The sequence below is a fragment of the Ovis aries genome, chromosome 8 (genome assembly GCF_016772045.2).
Source record: "Ovis aries strain OAR_USU_Benz2616 breed Rambouillet chromosome 8, ARS-UI_Ramb_v3.0, whole genome shotgun sequence".
Lineage (NCBI taxonomy): Eukaryota > Metazoa > Chordata > Mammalia > Artiodactyla > Bovidae > Ovis > Ovis aries.
The window spans coordinates 249,932-270,803 of NC_056061.1; the positions used below are offsets into that span (position 1 = coordinate 249,932).

Below are 20,872 nucleotides of genomic sequence, written 5' to 3' on the forward strand. Positions count from 1 at the left end.
ACAGTCACTTTTTTTTGGTAAGCGCCCGGAGTGCCCGGAGCCCAATTCTGAGGCCCCGCTGTGACTTTCCATTGTTGGCGCGGCCCGCGCCCGCGGGCGGCCGGGCTGAGTCATTCCGAATTCTTCTCTTTGTGTTTTCCCTCCGCGAGCGCGGGGATGGCTGCTCTAAGAGTCATCTTCTTTGCTCAGACAAAAGAAATTTAGCCTTTGATGGTTCTGATTCACGAGTCAGCTAAAATATGAGTCAAACTCCAGTTTCCTAAGAGCTGGAAATAACTGCTCCGCCCCACCCTAAGGAGGAGCGCCCACAGTTCTTGTTTCGCCACCCAGTGGCTCAAATCTGGAGCACTTCTTTGGTGTCCAGGGCAAACCGATCTGCGCGCAGTTGAGTGGTTTTCAAGGCAGTGAAACTACAGAGGAGTCCAAGCTTCTGAAGAGAGGTGTGTGTGTGTGTGTGTGTGTGTGTGTGTGTGTCCAAGCTTCTGAAGAGAGGTGTGTGTGTGTGTGTGTTCGCGCGCGCGCGTGCATGCTTCAATAATCAGTTCTTTAAAAATATAAAACTGTTACAGTGAAACTGATGGACATTATCCCGGGATATGGAGCAAAGAAGATACCTAAACTGAATGGCAGCCTCCACGGTATCCTGTTGTTTTTTTTTTTTTTTTTGGCAAGTAAATATGGGTCATTTGGCATGGCCTGTGGCTGACAGGAATATCAACAAGGGCCACTTTGTAGGCCACAGAAACCACTTTACGCCCAGGGTGAGGTGTAATGTTTGAAAGTGGTGACGCTGGTGGCGGCGGGGTGGGGGTGGGGAAGACATGGAACTTTCCAGCCGAGAGCTCCAGTGCCAGCGTCTCTGAGTTTGGTGTTGGAAAGACAGGGGATCAGTTCCGGGGCTGACACTGAGGCTTTGTTTTTGTTTTTCTTTTAAAAATATGGTTTTTTTCCTGATTAAACAATCAATTTTTATTTTCAAAAATTTTAAATAAAAATGCTCAAAGGAGGAAAAAAAATAATTACCTGTCCAGAAATAACCTCTGTTAACATTTTGGTGTGTGTTCAGATTTTTTCTTTCCTATGCCTATTTTATTGAAACAAAAATGGAATTGCTATATTCAACAGAAATGAAAATATATGCCCCCCGAACCACCATGCATGAATGTTCATAGCAACATTATTCCTAACTGCTAAAAAGTGGAAAGAATTCAGCTGATGACTAGATAACCAAAAAGTGATCTATCCATTTAATGGAATATTATTTGGGACTGAAAAGAATGAAATGTGGATGCATGCTGCACCCTGGATGAACTTTGAAAACATTATGCTAAAAAGAAGCCAGACACAGACAGCACTTAGAGACAGAAACTAGATTAGTGGCTGGCAGGGACTGGAGCTGGGGGAGATGGAGTTTCCTTTTGGGCTAATGAAATGTTTTGGAATTAAATGTGTGATGGGCACACAAGCTCTGTAATGTACTAACAACTCTTGAACTGTACACTTTAAAAAAGATGAATTTTATGGTGTGTGAATTGTATCTCAGAAAGCTGTTATTAAACAAAAGTAAATGGAATCACACTATACCTCATATTATGAACATTTCCCTAATATTCCAAAAGACTACTCTTCTGTAATATTTCTATTTTTAATTATCAAAGTAATGCACAGTTATTTTTTTTTTTAATTAAAGAATGCAGAAGAGTGAACAGAGGAAAGGGAAGTATTTCTCCCTTGGCCCATCTTCAACAGCTTCAGAGTACCTGCTTAAAAGTTACTTTTATCTAATACTCTTCTGTTTATAGGACCTTAGGTTCAGGGCAAGCCCATTGTTTTTATTTTTAATTTTTTCTCTCTAATTCTGCTTTCATTTTCCTCCCCTGTGTCACCACTCACTCTGCGATCCTTACATGTTCTACATTATGCAAGTATCTCTGGAAAATATCACATTTTGGTATGGGTTTTTAATGTTTGGAAGTGGTTATTGTGCTATTCAGTCTTCTTATGCAACGCTTTCTGAGGTCTCTGCATGTTCTTGGGTGATGTTATTCCTCAGTAAAAGTCACCACATTTTATTTCTCTATTTCCCTAATGAGGCACACCTGGCTCACCTCCAGCTCTGTCGCAAGGAACAGTGTGGTGTATAGGTTCCCTTCAGGACTTGAGCAAGAATTACTCTGGTACAAATAACCTGATGTGGGGCAGTGTACTGGGGCAAAGGACATATTCTTATTTAATTTAAATGCAATCATTTTGCTTTCTGGAATGGATACACCAGTTTATATTCCCTTCTCCCTGTGGACAGTAATTTCTCCTCACATCCTTTGCCAACACTTGATGGCATCAAACTTTCTAATTTTTATTAATTTGATGGTTTGGAAGGAATATCTTAATTTGCATTTCTTTTTGTTTCTATAATTACAAGGGAATTCATTAATTAGAAAAATAATCTATTTATTTCTTTTTAGACTTATTTATTTCATTTTGGGCTGCACTGGGTCTTCGCTGCTGCTCAAGGGCTTTCTCTAGTTGTGGCGATTGGGGGCTGCTCTCGGTTGCAGTGCATGGGCTTCTCATGTGGTGCTCCTCTTGTGAAACATGGACTCTAGGGCTCACAGGCTTCAGTATTTGCAACACTCAGGCTTAGTCGTTGTGGCATACTGGGGCTTGGTTGAATTCTCTGCAGCATGTGGAATCGTTCCCGACCAGGGATGGAACCTGTGTCCCCTGCATTGGCAGGAGGATTCTTATCCACTGTACCACCAGTGAAGTCTTTTTTATTTATTTTAAAAAAATATTTATTTGTTTGGCTGTGCTGGGTTAGCTGCTGCACTCAGGATTTTTAGTTGAACGCTTAGTTGCGGTATGTGGGATTGAGTTCCCTGACCAGGGATAGAACCCATGCCCCTGGCACCGGGGGTACAAAGTCTTAGCCACTGGACCACCTGGCTGGACCACTGGACCAGTCTCTGCAAGGGAATTTAATCAGCTCTTCATATACTTGTTTGACATCTTGTCTTCTATTAAGTGAATTGCCTATTCATTGCTCATTTTTCTGTTGGGTTTTCTCACTTTTTCTTGTTGATCTGTAGGAGCTCTTTGAATATTCTAGATATTAATCTCTTCTATGGACAAGATGTTGCAGTCTCCTCTACTCCATTATCTGTTAACTTTGATTGGTATGTTTTGCTGAAAGAAGTACTTAATGTAGTGAAGACCATTTAATTTTACTCCTAGGGACTTCACTGGTGGTCCAGTAGCTAAGGCTCTATGCTTCCAATTCAGGGGGCCCAGGGTCAATCCTTGGTCGGGAAACTAGATCTCACATGTTGCAACTAAAGATTCTGCATGCCACAATTAAAAAGATCTCATGGGCCTCAACTAAAACCTAGCACAGCCAAAAAAATAAATGCTAAAAAAAGATAATTTTTCCCCTGTTCCTAAATGATAAAGATATTTTCCAGTATTTTTTTCTTTTCACTATATAATTTTATATTACTGTTAACAGATCTTTTCGCATGTATATATCAACACATCCATAATTCATTTCTTAACAAAAATATAGTAAGATAATGTGTTTTGTTAGGTAGCTCTTTTTCATCTTCAAACAAATTGTGGACATTTTCCTATGTCTCTGTTTCAGCATGCTTACTTTTTAATGGCTGCATAGTATTCTCTTATATGAATGTAGCATAACTTCTTTAATAATCTCCTGACTGATGAAAAACTGACAATACTCTAAAATATGCTTGGTGCTTGTTCAAGTACTTTTTAGGCTAGATTACCATAGGCAGACTTTCTGGTTTAATGAATATGTTTAATTTTGACTTACTACCAAATTACTCTCCAAAAATGTTGTAATGATTTGTATTTCCATTGACAGTGTTCAAACACGATTTGTTGTTGGAGTAGCTGTTATATAAATTAACTATTTTATTAGAGGCTGGCGATGTTTTCAGTGGTGTTGCTTCTGCTGGTTCTTTCAGCTCCTTTAGTCTCTAAGGCGGCTTCACTGCAAGGGAACCAGTGGTGGTGTGGTCCAGGTCGCGCCAGCCTCCGTTTTCATGTGTGAGCTGCAGCTTCCCTCTTCATCTTGGTTTTGCCACAGAAGGAGCAGGTGTCCTTGGTGTGCAGGCTGATTTTCTTCACTATCTTCCTGCAGGAGGGACTAGGTCAGCATTGTCCTGAACTGACAGTGGTCCTAACTTTCCTGGTACAGTTAGCCATATCACCTCAAACTAGGTCCAAGCCCAGGGGGGAACCAAGCATGATTTTTAAACATTAACTTAATTTTTATTTTATATTGGAGTGTGGTTGATTTACAATGTTGTGTTAGTTTCAGGTGTATAGAAAAGTGATTCAGTTGTACACATGCATATATCCATTCTTTCTCAGATTCTTTTCCCATATAGGTTATTAAAGAATAGTGAATCGAGTTTCTTGTGCTATATTGTAGGTTCTTGTTATCTATTTTATAGTAGTGTGCATTTGTTAATCTCAAATTCCTAATTTATTCCTCCCCCGCCACCTTTTGAAACCCTTTGGTAACCATAAGTTTATTTTCGAAGTCTGTGAGTCTGTTTCTGTTTTGTAAATAAGTTTATCTCTATCATTTTTTAAGTTCCAAATAGAAGCAGTATCATATGATGTTTGTCTTTGTCTGACTTACTTCACTTAGTATGATGATTTCTAGGTCCATATATGTTGCTGCAAATGGTATTATTTCATTCTTTTTATGGCTGAGTAATATTCCATTGTTGACTTCCCTGGTGGCTCAGTGGTAAAGAATCCACCTGCAGCGAAGGAAATATGGGTTTGATCTCTGGGTTGGGAAGATCCCCTGGAGAAGGAAATGGCAACCCTCTCCAGTATTCTTGCCTGAGAAATTCCATGGACAGAGGAGTCCTATAGTCTGCGGGGTCACAAAAGAGTCAGTCATGACTTAGCAACTAAATGACAACAAAACCAATATTCCACTGGGTATATGTACCACATCTTTTTTCCCATTCTTCTGTTGATGGACGTTTAGATTGCTTCCATGTCTTGGTTACTGTATACAGTGCTGCAATGAACATTGGGGGGCATGCATCTTTTCAAATTATGGTTTTCTCCAGATATATGTCCAGGAATAGGATTGCTGCTTCATTTGGTAGCTCTAGTTTCAGTTTTTTACGGAGCCTCCGTACTGTTTTTCACAGTGGCTGTATGGCTGTACCAATTTGCATTCCCACCAGCAATTTAAGAGAGTTCTCTTTTCTCCACACCCTCTCCAGCACTTACTGCTTGTAAACTTTTTGACGATGGCCGTTCTGACTGGTGTGAGGTGACACCTCATTGTAGTTTTGATTTGCATTTCTCTCATAATTAGTGATGCTGAGCACCTTGTCACGTGCTTTTTAACGATCTATGTGTCCTCTTTGGAGAAATATCTGTGTAGATCTTCAGCCCATTTTTGGACTGGCTTGTTTGTTTTCTGACATTGAGCTGCATGCACTGTTTATACAAAATATACATTTTGGAGATTAAACCCCTATTGGTTTCTTCATTTGCAAATATATTCTCCCATACTGAGGACTGTGTTTTCATTTTGTTCATGGTTTCCTTTGCTGTGCAAAAGCTTGTAAGTTTAATTAGGTCCCATTTGCTTATTTTTGTTTTTATTTTCATTATTCTAGGAGGTGAACTTAGGCAAACTGGGAGATGGTGAGGGACTGGGATGCCTGGTGAGCTGTAGACCACGGGGTCGCAAAGAGTCGGACACTACTGGGTGACTGAATAACAAAGGTGGTGGGTTCAGAAAGATATTGATGTGATTTATGTCAGAGACTCTTCTGCCTATGTTTTCCTCTAAGAGTATTATAGTCTTTGGTCTTACATTTAGGTCTTTAATCCATTTTGAGTTTATTTTTGTATATGGTGTTAGACAATGTTCTAATTTCATTCTTTATAGGTAACTGTCTAGTTTTCCCAGCACCACTTATTGAAGAGACTTCAATATTCTTCAATATTCTTGTCTCCTTTGTCGTAGATTAATTGAGAATATGTGTATGGGCTTATTTGGGGGCTTCCTATTCTGTTCCATTGATCTATAAGTCTATGTTTATGCCAATACCATACTGCTTTAGCTTAATAGCATAGCCTGAAGTCAGGGAGCCTGATTTCTCAAGTTTCTGTTTCTCTTTCTCAGGAGTGCTTTGAGCTTCTCAGACATGGACGGCGGGCTCTAACCATCACCCATCTTTGCTGATAGCAGGAATGGTAGTTGCAGAGTCACTGTCGGTGTCCTTGGCTCCTCTGTTCCTCCCCCTTTTTAAATGTTTTCTATTTCAGGAATAGAAATAATGAATTATTATTTTTTTCCATAGAAGCAACTGAATCATATCAACATGCTTAGGTTTGTAGAAAACATCAAAAAGATTCATAGTGCTATAGAATGTGTAGCTATAGCTACACATCCCTTCATATCACACATGGAGCTGAGATAGTGATACAGAATTCCCAACTCGGTGTAATAGTTTGAGTCAGTGGGCTTATTTGGTTGAAGTTGGCACGGGGAGCCAAGATTGCTGGTGGGGTTCCTGTAAGCTGCAAAGACCTCTCCATTAACAGAGCATGTATCTTGGATCCCAGCTTTAACTAAGTCTTGTTGCCTGCATACTTGGGGGTATATCTGTGGCTACTAAGTGAGGTAATCTATGTGACAGTGAAATACACATGCTGTCACCTATCGTATGCTGATGTAGCTGATGACCAAAAAGAGACCTCTGTGAATGCCCTGCGACTAATGACAGAACAACTCAAAGCACAGCCGACACCTAAAGTAGCTTTGTTGCAGGGGGAAAAAAAAGTGCATAATCACACATATTGGGCTTCACAGGTGGTGCTAGTGGTAAAGAATCTGCCTATCAATGCAGGAGACACAAGAGACACCAGTTTGATCCCAGGGTCGGGAAGATCCCCTTGAAGTGGGTATGGCAACCCATTCCAGTATTCTTGTCTGGAGAATCTCCATGGACAGAGAAGCCTGGCGGGCTACAGTCCTTAGGGTCGCAGAGTCAGACACGATGGAAGTGACTTAGCATGCACGCACATCATACATATTGTATGGGTAATTTATACAATACACCAATTGGAATTTCCTCTGACAGCATCCCAATACTTTTCACAAACAGTTCTTGAGCATTAAAAGGCTGTATATCCTATCTCGATCACTTTCAATCTCAGCCAAACTTCTGTGGGAAGCTCAAGTTTCAGGCTGTGGAGTGAAGGTGAAATTGTGAAATACTCAAAGTGAGGGGCTATCAATGGCTCTAATGCAACACGAGGCCAGTATGCACTTGATCCCCTAGAGGCAGTGACCCTCGAAGGGCTAGCATATTTCAGTGGTTTCTGCTGAAGACAGCGTGACAGGAAGAGACTTAACACAACATTTAGGACAGAAGGAGGATTCCCTGTCCCAAGCGCAGCCTATCCCAGCGGGGAGACTGTGAGAGGAAAGCGGTCACTTGACTACTTTTCTAGTTCCTCACCGAGAAGCACAGGACTGGCAGGGCTGGACGTCAGCTTCCTCCTCCCCCTACGTCAAGATAAAGTGAAAGTAAGCTGGCACTCGGAAAACTACTAGTGTTCTTCCCCATCAAGGCACACGGAAAAGGGTGGCAGGGAAAGGGGTTACATTTCGTTTGGTTTCAGTACTTCCTGTACTCAAAGCTTGCCATAGCAGCGCTCTAAGAAATTACTTTCTGTGTCACCCTCTTAAAGCACAAACTTTTATAACTGGCTTTTCTTATGGTTGCTCTAAAAGAGGCATCTGAAAAGGTGTTGTGATCCACTTTACATTTCTATGACAAAGATTATTTTTTAAACAGAAATTAGACGTTGACCTCATATCTAGTCATCTGAGGCAGTAACATGCTTTTCCTGAGAGGAAGAGGAACCAGGTCGTTTCCTATAGGGCTCTTCCTGCCTTTAACTTTAAATACTTGACCACTGTTTTTCTGTTGGGGCAATTTTATTTAACAGTGATAAACTTCCCTCAGAGAAATAATTTACTTTGCAATAGGATCTAAATTCAAACATCTCTGATTTTTTGAAAATGAAACAAAGGCTGAAGCAGGAAGGACATTACAGTGGTTAACACAAACTGCTGACTCCAGCGTTGCCTCTGTTTCCTTCGTAACTCGGCTTCCTGAGGTCAGCTGGCATGCTTGTTTGCCCTGGATTTGATTGTTAGGTGGATAGTGACAATCTCTCTAGAAGGTTTCCAAGGCTGGACCCCATTGAAGGAAAAGGTTTGATAAATCAGGATGTGAACTTCCTGGGAGAAGGGGTTTGTTTTTGTCACACTGTGTTGCAGGTACAAGAACAAGCCCAGCACCTGATGAATGTGTGGAAAATACTTGCTGTATAGCTGGGAGAATTACTTTGCCTATATTGGGCTGAGCTATTCTCAAATACTTTCAAAACCATTCACCAATGACTGCCACTTACAACTTACTTTGAGGTTAGCATATCCTTTCTGTATTGAGTGTTATATTTATTCAGTTTATTTTTTGAGAAGAAAACAGTCTATTGAAAAAGTAATATATGAGTTAAAAAAAATCAATACATGTAACAAACATGTTATTCACTTGGTTATTTACCAAGTATTCCTTAAGCAGCTAAAATGTTGCTGTTCAGTCTCCCCAGCTCTTTAGGACCCCTGTGGTCTGCAGTACTGGGTAAAGGAATTGTTGGGTGGGCAGAGGGAAGTGGGGTGGGAGTGTTTCACCCTGTGGGAGCATCCTGGTTTGGGAGGTGGGATGTACTTGGACTAATAACCCAGCACAGGTGGGAAGTCAGGCAGAAGAGGTTCAGACTAAAGGCAGTGAGATTACTCGTCTATTCCAGGTGGAAACAAAAGCTGCAAAGCTCTTATTTGGGAGATGGCCAAAGAGATTTAAAAAAAAAAAATTCCAGAGTCTTAAAAAGACTGGAATGGAAAATACAGGTGGTTAATTATAAACAGGGTTGAGGGTGAGGTGGGAGATGAGGGAGGAGGAAGAATAACAAATAACTTCAAGCCCGAGCCTCATGACAGGGAGATGAAATACTTACCAGGAGTGAGGATCGTGATGGGAATGGTTAGTTATTGGGGGAACAGGGATGGGGGAGTTAGGCTGGATTTAAACTTCTCAGGTGAAGTGAAGACAGCTCACTGGGGATGTCCATTAGGCAGTGGAAAGCCTGGTGGGGATTACACAGTAGCTTGAGTAACAGGTGTCTTGTTTTTTAAGTGATATTTTTATGTGACTAGGTTATACTATTGCTTGGAGAAGGAAATGGCAACCCACTCCAGTGTTCTTGCCTGGAGAATCCCAGGGACGGGGGAGCCTGGTGGGCTGCCGTCTATGGGGTCGCACAGAGTCGGACGCGACTGAAGTGACTCAGCAGCAGCAGCAGCAGGTTGTACTATCGCATTTCAAAAGGTGAAAGTGAATCTCCTTTCCACCTCCCCACCCCGTAGACTATTTTTTTTTCTACAGAAGGAACTACTGTTTCTAGTCTCTTGAGTATCACTCTAGAAATATTTTATATATATGTGTATGTATCTATCTGAAAGTGAAAAGTGAAAGTGTTAGTCGCTCAGTTGTGTTTGACTCTTTGGGACCCCATGGACTGTAGCCCGCCAGGCTCCTTTGTCCATGGGATTCTCCAGGTAAGAATACTGTATTGGGTTGCCATTTCCTTCTCCAGGGGATCTTTCTGACCCAGGGATCAAACCCAGGTCTCTTGCATTGCAGGCAGATTCTTTACTATCTGAGCTACCCTATCTTTCTGTCATCTATCTATTATTGTGCCAAGCAGCACTGCTTGCAGGATCTTAGTTTCCTAACCAAGGACTGAACCCCAGCCCCTGGCAGTGAAAGCACTGAGTTCTAACCACTGGACCATTTTTATGTCCCTGGGAGAGTTTAGTATTTTTAAAAGTATTTATTTGGTCAGGTCTTAGTTGGGGCACATGGGATCTTTGATCTTTGCTGGGACATGTGGGATCTAGTTCCCTGAGTAGGGATCGAACTCCGGCCCCTATCATTGTGAGTGCAGAGTCTTAGTCACTAGATCACCAGAGAAGTCCCTGGTATTTTTGCTTTTTAAAGGCTGGAGAAGGCTTTTGTGTGTCTTTGAGACAGAAGGGAAAGAACAAGAAGAGAGGTAGAGACTGAGGAAGCAAATTAAAGAGGAGTTACTGAAGCAAGGTCTAGTGGAGGTGGAGAAGATATAATCACTGATGCAAGCATATGTTTTAGTGGGAAGAGTGGACCCTTTTGAGAACAGGAAGGGCAGGCTGATGGCCGTAGGGTTTGTGATGCTGCGTTACTCAGAGGACCAAGTATCCTGCCCAGGTGGTGGTAGAGATGCATGCAGAGGTCGACCAGTGGTTTGAGGAAGATGGCAGAAAAGATGTAAAATAGCCACTGTGGGTACTAGAAGATATCACAGAACTGTCAGATCCCCCCCAAAAATCATTCCAAAAAGATTTATTTTGATTTGTAAAAGAAATATCACCATAGCAACTTAAAGCTATTTACAGATTTAAAAATTAATTTACAGAATGTATACACATCATATTACATTAAATAGCTTTAGTTAAAATATTACAGGTAGTGTTGAACATACACAGTGAAACATTAATCAAGTTCTAAATCACATAAATGCCCTCAAAGCATGCTCAAAACCACTGGAAGATGGTCCAGGAAAAACTGGAAAAATAAGATTTAAGAAACCAACACTAAAGATGATTACACCACCGGTTGCAGGTTATGTGAAGTAGAAGTCACTTTAACCTTGAACTGCAACCAGACACTTAGGTGTCAGACAGAAACAATGTTTTTTTTCTTTTTATATTTTAATTATTCTGGTGTAGCTCCTAGAACACAGGACTTGAAGATTTATACTCTGATCCATGTGAAGGTAGGATCATCAAGGATGATGTTATATGTGGCTAATTAGGCATCACACTTTCTTTTGCAGGTTACATGCCAGGCAATACTCCAGTGTGCTGGGAAGGGAAGGGAGAGGGTGCATGGAAACCATGACTGTGGATCGCGCTGTCCCTGTTGGCTCAGGGCTTCATCCACACATTAACAGCCCCAGGGGAAGAATACCGTCCAAAGCCTTGGCGCTGACCCTGGTCTTGGATGCTGCCTAAGTGCTGGGCACTGTCCCTGAAGCCAGAGAGGGGACATGTGGCAGCTGCCTGGGCATGCTTCCCTCAGTGAAGTTGCCAGGCTGAATGATACAGTGGCTGCCAGCTCCGTGGAGAGGCTAAAGTTTGAGACCTACATGTCAGGGATTGCTGATGACAAATAATTTTTTGAGGAAGGTGTACAAAAACAGATGTTTAACAAGACCTGAGAATTATTATCCACCTTAATTAAGCAAAGGTATAGAAGGGTCTATTTCAGCTCATCTCTTTAGGTATGGTCTTATAAATAAATAGAACTCCCCTATTGTGGGTTGCCTGACTTGCAGCCAGATATGTGACCCTGAATTGTAAGTTCCAGCAAACGGGTTAATAATAATTAAAAATAGCTAATTTTGCTTATATGGCAACTAGTGACATTTCATGATTACAAGCCTTACAAATCTAACACAATTTTTCTAGTACAATTTTATCTTGTATATAGATTGCTTACACATTAAAATATCAAAGGCACTTTTAGGTTACATGATAAACAAAGATACATTAATAGAGACAGGATTATTTATTGGTTCCTTCAGTTTCTGTGTCCTTGGTGATCACTGATGGCCCAGTTTTGCACTTCACCTTTGGCGAATAGTGTGAAGAAAATGGCACCAAATACATTGATAGCAGCAGCGATGCAGAAAACAGTTTGCCATTCTCCAATAGTGTTCTGCAGAGAAAGAGAGGAAAAAGATGCAAATGCAAAAATATCTTGTATGTAGTTCACTTTTTAAAAAAGGTGGTGCCTCAAGACTGTTGTTACATAGCAGTAGCGTTATTCATAAAACCTGAACAACACAAATGTCCATCAACAGTGAACTTGTGGCATATGTATTCAGTGGAATACTATACAGCAACGAGAATGAATGACCCACAACAGCATAGATACAGCTCACAAAACGTTAAGTCAAAAGAAGCCAAACACAAAAGAGTACTGAGTGATTCTACTGATACAAAGCCAATCAGACAAAGCTAATCTATGGTGTTAAGAAGTCAGGATAGTGGTTCCTCTTGGTGGGGGTGAAAGAGCTAGGAAGGGCTACCTGGCCACTGTGCAAGAGAGAGAACGTTCTGTTTCTTGATTGGGTGGGTGCGGGTTACATGGATGTTTTAACTTTGTGAAGATTTGTCCTACTATGTACTTAGGATTTGTGCATTTTAAAAATGCATGTTATACTTCAAGAAAAAGTTTACTAAAAATAAAACATTGGTATGTCCTCGAATCATGTGTTACTAGGAAAGTATTAGTATTATGCCAGCACATCACCTCCTAAGTACTCATATGGAATGTGTTAGGGGCAGATCAAGTAAGGATGAGTTAAGATGGACTTTGAAGTTCAAGTTTGAGACCTGAATTGACAGATCCTGCAGGGCTCTTGAATGGCACACAACACACGATGTGGATGGCATTTGTCAGTGAGAGATCAAAAAGATACAGCATGTAATCCAGTACAAAAACATCCAGTAGTTTAATCATTATGAATTATCACATTTTCAAGCAATAAAAATAATTTATGTAAAAAATATCCAGTAGTTATCTAAATCTCTGGGTCATGTGACTATCTTTAATAACCTTTTTTTTTTTTTTTTATTTTCACAGTTTCAGTGTAACCAGAGTGCTACATTTGCAGCACTTAGAGAAGAAAAACAAAACAAGCAGCAGAACTGGCAATGAGGAAGAAAAAGGAAACCAGGAAGGTGGAAGCTGGCATGAAGTGATTTATTTAGGAAAAAAGGAAAAAGAAGGAAAGGAGCACTCTGTGGTTAATTATGCTTATCTGAGATGAATGTATTTTGGTGAAAAAATCTTAGAACTGCTTCTTAAATTTTAGGGATTATTTAGATATGGTTGCTAACAATGTGTTATCATCCTAGGGTAGAAGTCGGTCAGTAATTATAAATCAGAGAGACACGTTTAAGACAGTTTCTTAGGATTCCAAGACAAAGCTGCTCTGTGTGATCTACAGGATGAAATAACACTTCAGTGTTATCTGGAGGCAATGGGTGACTTAAAATCAATCAATAGTATCAGAAATTCACAAAGCTTCTAGTTTGCCTCTTCACAAAAAAATTCCACCAGTTTTTTGAGAATACTGTTTTGTCTGTAACAAAATTGAACCTCAGGCACGCTCTGACCTTTTATTTCATTCTTCTCCTTCTTAATTTTTGGCCATGTCACACAGCTTGTGGGATCTCCGCTTGCTGACTGAACCTGGGCCACAGCAGTGAGTGCCAAATCCTAACCACGGACTTCCAGGGAACTCCCTATTTCATTATTTATTTATGTTCTGACTCATTCCACAACATTTTTGTGGTTGTGCAGTAAACTTTAATTGTAAGTAATTACAATTGTAAAGGCAAATGTGCTTTTCCTTTTTGTAAAAAATAATGGCCTTTTGGACTTCCCTGGTGGCACAGTGGGTGAGAATCCACCAGCCAATGCAGAGGACACAGGTTTGATCCCTGGTCTGGGAAGATTCCACGTGCTGCGGAGCAATTAAACCTCTGGGTCACAACTACTGGACTGGGTCCGAGCTCTAGAGCCCTGGAACTGCAACTGCTGAGCCCAGGCGCTGCAACTACTGAAGCTTGCACCTAGAGCCCATGCTCTGCAACAAGAGAAGCCACTGCAATGAGAAGCCCATACAACACAGTAAAGAGTAGCTGCTGCCTGCCACAACTAGCAAAAACCCACGCACAGTGATGAAGACCCAGCACAACCAAAACTAAATAAAAGTATTAAAAAAATAGTAAATTACAAGAATGGCCTTCTAATAATATTAAACAAATGCTAAAACAACATATCTGAAATCCAGTTTATTTCCACTTTACAAACATTCAAGACTTGAATTCAGGAGTCAGTATCTTCCCAGCAGAAGTGCCAGGACTATTGAGAGTGTATGGAATTACTCATGATAGTGTGCTGACTTAGGTTCTTGTGTTGCCACAATGCTCCAGGAAGATAAGGCTAAACATCTGTGACCTGACCATGCTGAGACATTCCAACATTCCTTTCCATTAAGTGAGAGAAAATCATAACAAGGAGGCACAAATTCACTAGAGTAAGGAATTAGAAATGGTAGAGAGCGCCACCTGCAGTGAACACACACGTCTGAAGTCAGAGTATTTGGTAATAAGACAATTTGTAGGCATAGCCTGAAAATCCTAAGGATTGGATAGTGTTAATTTCATCACAGAGACACAAAATTAAGTCTATTTATAGAGATTTAAATAAGCCTCTTGAAGAATCCAATTTCACTAGTCCTTTAGATTTTCTTAAACAGTAGGAAAACTAGAGTTTGAAAGGGCCTTTGAGGTTGCTGAATTTGGTTTCTTATATAACTCAAGAGTCTCTGCTTAGTGGTCTGGCCTCAGGCGGCCTTCTGGCTTCAGGGCAGACCAGCCCCGGATCCACGGTGTTTCCAGGGCAGTGCCTGGGCACTGGGGGCAGGGGTGGGGGGTGGGGATGGGCAGCCCCTCCCACACCCCAGCTCACCCCTCCAGTCTCTGTCCTCACAAACTGGTTGTTTCCTTCTCTGTGCCCACAGCACTCTACACACATCTTTTTCTGCCTTTGTCACACTGTACTTTTTTTTTTTTTTTTAACATACAACCTTCAAATAATGAGCTTCTCAAATGTAGAATTTGCAATTTTGCCTTCGAATCCTTTGTATCTGTTACACAAATAAGCACTCAAGAAGTGCCAGTTGACATAGAGAATTGAGTATTGGCTAGATTGCTCTTTCCCCTTTTGATTCCCCCTCTTCTCCTGGTTACCTCTATCTCCCTCCTACCTCTTCTCTTCTCCATGTAACTCTGTGAACCTCTCTGGGTGTCCCTCACTGTGGAGAATCTTTTCATCATTAACCTAGATATTTTGTCATCGGTGCTGTATGGATGGAGAAGTCTTGAGGCTACTGTAAGAATAAGACTGAAAACCAGAGGCAGGAGGCTTAAGTCCAAAACCTGAGAACACCAGAGAACTTCTGACTCCAGGGAATATTAATCGATAAGATCTCATCCAAAAGCCTCCATACCTACACTGAAACAAAGCACCACCCAAGAGACAACAAATTCCAGAGCAAGACAAACCACACAAATTCTCCAGCAAAGTAGGAACATAGCCCTGAGCTTCAATATACAGGCTGTCCAAAGTCATATCAAACCCATAGACATCTCAAAACTCACTACTGGACACTTCATTGCACTCTAGAGAGAAAAATCCAGCTCCACCCACCAGAACACCAACACAAGCTTCACTAACCAGGAAACCTTGACCAGCCACTTGTCCAACCCCACCCACAGGGAGGAACCTCCACAATAAAGAGGACCACAAACTGCCAGAATACAGAAAAGGCAGATAAATACTCAGCAGGTAAAGTTCAGTTCAGTTGCTCAGTCGCGTCCGACTGTTTGGAACCCCATGAATCGTAGCACGCCAGGCCTCCCTGTCCATCAACAACTCCCAGAGTTTACTCAGATTCACGTCTATCGAGTCAGTGATGCCATTCCAGCTGTTTTTCTGTTGTCCTCTTCTCCTCCTGCCCCCAGTGCCTCCCAGCACCAGAGTCTTTTCCAATGAGTCAACTCTTCGCATGAGGTGGCCGAAGTACAGGAGTTTCAGCTTTAGCATCATTCCTTCCAAAGAACACCCAGGACTGATCTTCAGAATGGACAGGGTGGATCTCCTTGCAGTCCAAGGGACTCTCAAGAGTCTTCTCCAACACCACAGTTCAAAAGCATCAACTCCTTGGAGCTCAGTTTTCTTCACAGTCCAACTCTCACATCCATACGTGATCACTGGAAAAACCATAGCCTTGACTAGATGGACCTTTGTTGGCAAAGTAATGTCTCTGCTTTTCAATATACTATTTAGGTTGGTCATAACTTTTCTTCCAAGGAGTAACCGTCTTTTAATTTCATGGCTGTGGTCACCATCTGCAGTGATTTTTGGAGCCCCCCAAAATAATGTCTGACATGTTTCCACTGTTTCCCCATCTATTTCCCATGAAGTAATGGGACCAGATGCTATGATCTTCGTTTTATGACTGTTGAACTTTAAGCCAACTTCTTCACTCTCCTCTTTCACTTTCATCAAGAGGCTTTTTAGTTCCTCTTCACTTTCTGCCATAAGGGTGGTGTCATCTGCATATCTGAGGTTATTGATATTTCTCCCAGCAAACATGATTCCAGCTTGTGCTTCTTCCAGGCCAGCATTTCTCATGATGTACTCTGCATGTAAGTTAAATAAGCAGGGTGACAATATACAGCCTTGACATACTCCTTTTCCTATTTGGAACCAGTCTGTTTTCCATGTCCAGTTCTAACTGTTGCTTCCTGACCTGCATATAGGTTTCTCAAGAGGCAGGTCAGGTGATCTGGTATTCCCATCTCTTGAACAATTTTCCACAGTTTATTGTGATCCACACAGTCAAAGGTTTTGGTATAGTCAATAAAGCAGAAATAGATGTTTTTCTGGAACTCTCTTGCTTTTTCGATGATCCAGTGGATGTTGGCAATTTGATCTCTGGTTCCTCTGCCTTTTCTAAAACCAGCTTGAGCATCTGGAAGTTCATGGTTCACGTATTGCTAAAGCCTGGATTGGAGAATTCTGAGCATTACTTTACTAGTGTGTAGGATGAGTGCAATTGTGCCGTAGTTTGAGCATTCTTTGGCATTGCCTTTCTTTGGGATTGGAATGAAAACTGACCTTTTCCAGTCCTGTGGCCACTGCTGAGTTTTCCAAATTTGCTGGCATATTGAGTGCAGCACTTTCACAGCATCATCTTTCAGAATTTGAAATAGGTCAACTGGAATTCCATCACCTCCACTAGCTTTGTTTGTAGTGATGCTTTCTAAGGCCCATTTGACTTCACATTCCAAGATGTCTGGCTCTAGGTGAGTGATCACACCATCGTAATTATCTTGGTCTTGAAGATCTTTTTTATACAGTTTTTCTGTGTATTCTTGCCACCTCATCTTAATATCTTCTGCTTCTGTTAGGTCCAGACCATTTCTGTCCTTTATCTAGCCCATCTTTGCATGAAATGTTCCCTTGGTATCGCTAATTTTCTTGAAGAGATCTCTAGTCTTTCCCATTCTGTTGTTTGCCTCTATTTCTTTGCATTGATCGCTGCAGAAGGCTTTCTTATCTCTTCTTGCTATTCTTTGGAACTCTGCATTCAGATGCTTATATCTTTCCTTTTCTCCTTTGCTTTTTGCTTCTCTTCTTTTCACAGCTATTTGTAAGGCCTCCCCAGATAGCCATTTTTGCTTTTTTGCATTTCTTTTCCATGGGGATGATCTTGATCCCTGTCTCCTGTACAATGTCACGAACCTCCGTCCCTAATTCATCAGGCACTCTACCTATCAGATCTAGTCCCTTAAATCTATTTCTCACTTCCACTCTGTAATCATAAGGGATTTGATTTAGGTCATACCTGGTCTAGCGGTTTTCCCTGTTTTCTTCAATTTGAGTCTGAATTTGGTAATAAGGAGTTCATGATCTGAGCCACAGTCCGCTCCTGGTCTTGTTTTTGTTGACTGTATAGGGCTTCTCCATCTTTGGCTGCAAAGAATATAATCAATCTGATTTCGGTGTTGACCATCTGGTGACGTCCATGTGTAGAGTCTTCTCTTGTGTTGTTGGAAGAGGGTGTTTGCTATGACCAGTGCATTTTCTTGGCAAAACTCTATTAGTCTTTACCCTGCTTCATTCCGCATTCCAAGGCCAAATTTGCCTGTTACTCCAGGTGTTTCTTGACTTCCTACTTTTGCATTCCAGTCCCCTATAATGAAAAGGACATCTTTCTGGGGTGTTAGTTCTAAAAGGTCTTGTAGGTCTTCCTAGAACCGTTCAACTTCAGCTTCTTCAGCATTACTGGTTGGGGCATAGACTTGGATTACTGTGATATTGAATGGTTTGCCTTGGAAACGAACAGAGATCATTCTATCATTTTTGAGACTGCATCCAAGTACCGCAGTTCAGACTCTTTTGTTGACCATGATGGCTACTTCATTTCTTCTAAGGGATTCCTGCCCATAGTAGTAGATATAATGGTCATCTGAGTTAAATTCACCCATTCAGTCCATTTTCGTTTGCTGATTCCTAGAATGTCGATGTTCACTCTTGCCATCTCCTGTTTTACCATTTCTAATTTATCGTGATTCATGGACCTGACATTCCAGGTTCCTATGCAATATTGCTCTTTACAGCATCGGACCTTGCTTCTATCACCAGTCACATCCACAACTGGGAATTATTTTTGCTTTGGCTCCATCCCTTCATTCTTTCTGGAGTTATTTCTCCACTGATCTCCAGTAGCATATTGGGCACTTATTGACCTGGGGAGTTCCTCTTTCAGTATGCTATCATTTTGCCTTTTCATACTGTTCATGGGGTTCTCAAGGCAAGAATACTGAAGTGGTTAGCCATTCCCTTCTCCAGCGGACCACATTCTGTCAACAGCTTTACAGACAAGCAAAAGCTGAGTGAATTCAGCACCACCAAACCATCTCTTCAACAAATGCTAAAGGATCTTCTCTAGACAGTAAACACAGAAAGGATGTATAAACTCGAATCCAAAACAACAAAGTAAACGGCAACGGGATCATGCTTATCAACAATTACCTTAAATGTAAATGGGTTGAATGCTCCAATGAAAAGACAAAGACTGACTGAATGGATGCAAAAATAAGACCCTTATACATGCTGTCTACAAAAGACCCAGCTCAAAACAAGGGACACATATAGACTGAAAGTGAAGGGCTGGAAAAGATATTTCACACAAATGGAGACCAAAAGATAGCAGGGGTAGCAATACTCATATCAGATAAAATAGACTTTAAAACGAAGGCTGTGAAAAGGGATAAAGAAGGACACTACATAATGATCAAAGGATCCATCCAAGAAGAAGATATAACAATTATAAATATATATGCACCCAACATAAGGGCACCACAATATGTAAGGCAAATGCTAACAAGTATGAAAGGGGAAATGAACAAAAACACAATAATAGTGGGAGACTTTAATACCCTATTCACACCTATGGATAGATCAACTAAACAGAAAATTAACAAGGAAGCACAAACTTTAAATGATACGATGGATCAGTTAGACCTAATTGATATCTATAGGACATTTCACCCCAAAACAATGAATTTCACCTTTTTCTCAAGTGCACATGGAACCTCTCTAGGATAGATCACATCCTGGGCCATAAATATTGCCTTGGTATATTTAAAAAAAACCCTGAAATTATTCTAAGCATCTTTTCTGACCACAATGCAGTAAGATTAGATTTCAATTACAAGAAAAAAAAAAAACCCTACTAAAAATTCCAACATATGGAGGCTAAACAACATGCTTCTGAATAACCAACAAATCACAGAAGAAATAAAAAAAGAAATCAAAATATGCATAGAAATGAATGAAAATGAAAACACAACAACCCAAAATCTATGGGAAACTGTAAAAGCCATGCTAAGGGGAAGGTTCATAGCAATACAGGCTTACCTCAAGAAACAAGAAAAAAGTCAAATAAATAACCTAACTCTACACCTAAAACAACTAAAAAAGGAAGAAATGAAGAACTACAGGGTTAGTAGAAGGAAAGAAATCTTAAAAATTAGGGCAGAAATAAATGCAAAAGAAACAAAAGAGGCCATAGCAAAAATCAACAAAGCTAAAAGCTGGTTCTTGAGAAGATAAATAAAATAGACAAACTATTAGTCAAACTCACCAAGAAACAAAGGGAGAAGAATCAAATCAACAAAATTGGAAATGAAAATGGAGAAATCACAACAGACAACACAGAAATACAAAGGATCATAAGAGACTACTATCAGCAACTATATGCCAATAAAATGGACAACTTGGAAGAAATGGACAAATTCTTAGAAAAGTATAACTTTCCGAAACTGAACCAGGAAGAAATAGAAAATCTTAACAGACCCATCACAAGCATGGAAATTGAAACTGTAATCAGAAATCTTCCAGCAAACAAAAGCCCAGGACCAGAGAGCTTCACAGCTGAATTCTACCAAAAATTTCAAGAAGAGGTAACAGCTATCCTACTCAAACTCTTCCAGAAAACTGCAGAGGCAGGTAAACTTCCTAACTCATTCTATGAGGCCACTATCACCCTAATACCAAAACCTGACAAAGATGCCCCCCCCTAAAAAAAAGAAAACTATAGGCCAATATCACTGATGAACATAGATGCAAAAATCCTTAACAAATTTCTAGCAAACAGAATCCAACAACATATTAAAAAGATCATACATCATGACCAAGTGGGCTTTATCCCAGGGATGAAGTTCAGTTCAGTTCAGTTCCTCAGTTGTGTCCGATCCTTTGTGACCCCGTGAATTGCAGTACGCCAGGCCTCCCTGTCCATCAACAACTCCCAGAGTTTACTCAAACTCATGTCCATCAGGTCAGTGATGCCATCCAGCCATCTCATCCTCTGTCATCCCCTTCTCCTCCTGCCCCCAATCCCTCCCAGCATCAGAGTCTTTTCCAGTGAGTCAACTCTTCGCATGAGGTGGCCAAAGTACTGGAGTTTCAGCTTTAGCATCAGTGCTTCCAAAGAACACCCAGGACTGATCTCCTTTAGAATGGACTGGTTGGATTTCCTTGCAATC

At 40.9% G+C, this 20,872-nt stretch overlaps 1 protein-coding gene and 1 long non-coding RNA gene across 11 annotated transcripts in view; one reads left to right on the forward strand and one right to left on the reverse strand.

The window, feature by feature from the left end:
• The first annotated feature begins 336 nt into the window (after window positions 1–336).
• LOC105614110 (uncharacterized) lies at window positions 337–14,026 on the forward strand. Its single transcript, XR_001041994.4, has 3 exons — window positions 337–440; window positions 570–638; window positions 12,825–14,026. It is a non-coding gene; the product is annotated as an uncharacterized LOC105614110 (long non-coding RNA).
• The window catches only part of SLC17A5 (solute carrier family 17 member 5), an 85,958-nt gene continuing 75,587 nt past the window's right edge, over window positions 10,502–20,872 (reverse strand). For 9 of the 10 annotated variants that reach the window (XM_042253152.2, XM_060419174.1, XM_042253151.2 and 6 more), the window contains one exon: window positions 10,503–11,894. In XM_042253152.2, coding sequence (XP_042109086.1) covers window positions 11,741–11,894 — 154 coding nt within the window. In that variant the 3' untranslated portion in view covers window positions 10,503–11,740. 10 annotated transcript variants of the gene reach the window in all.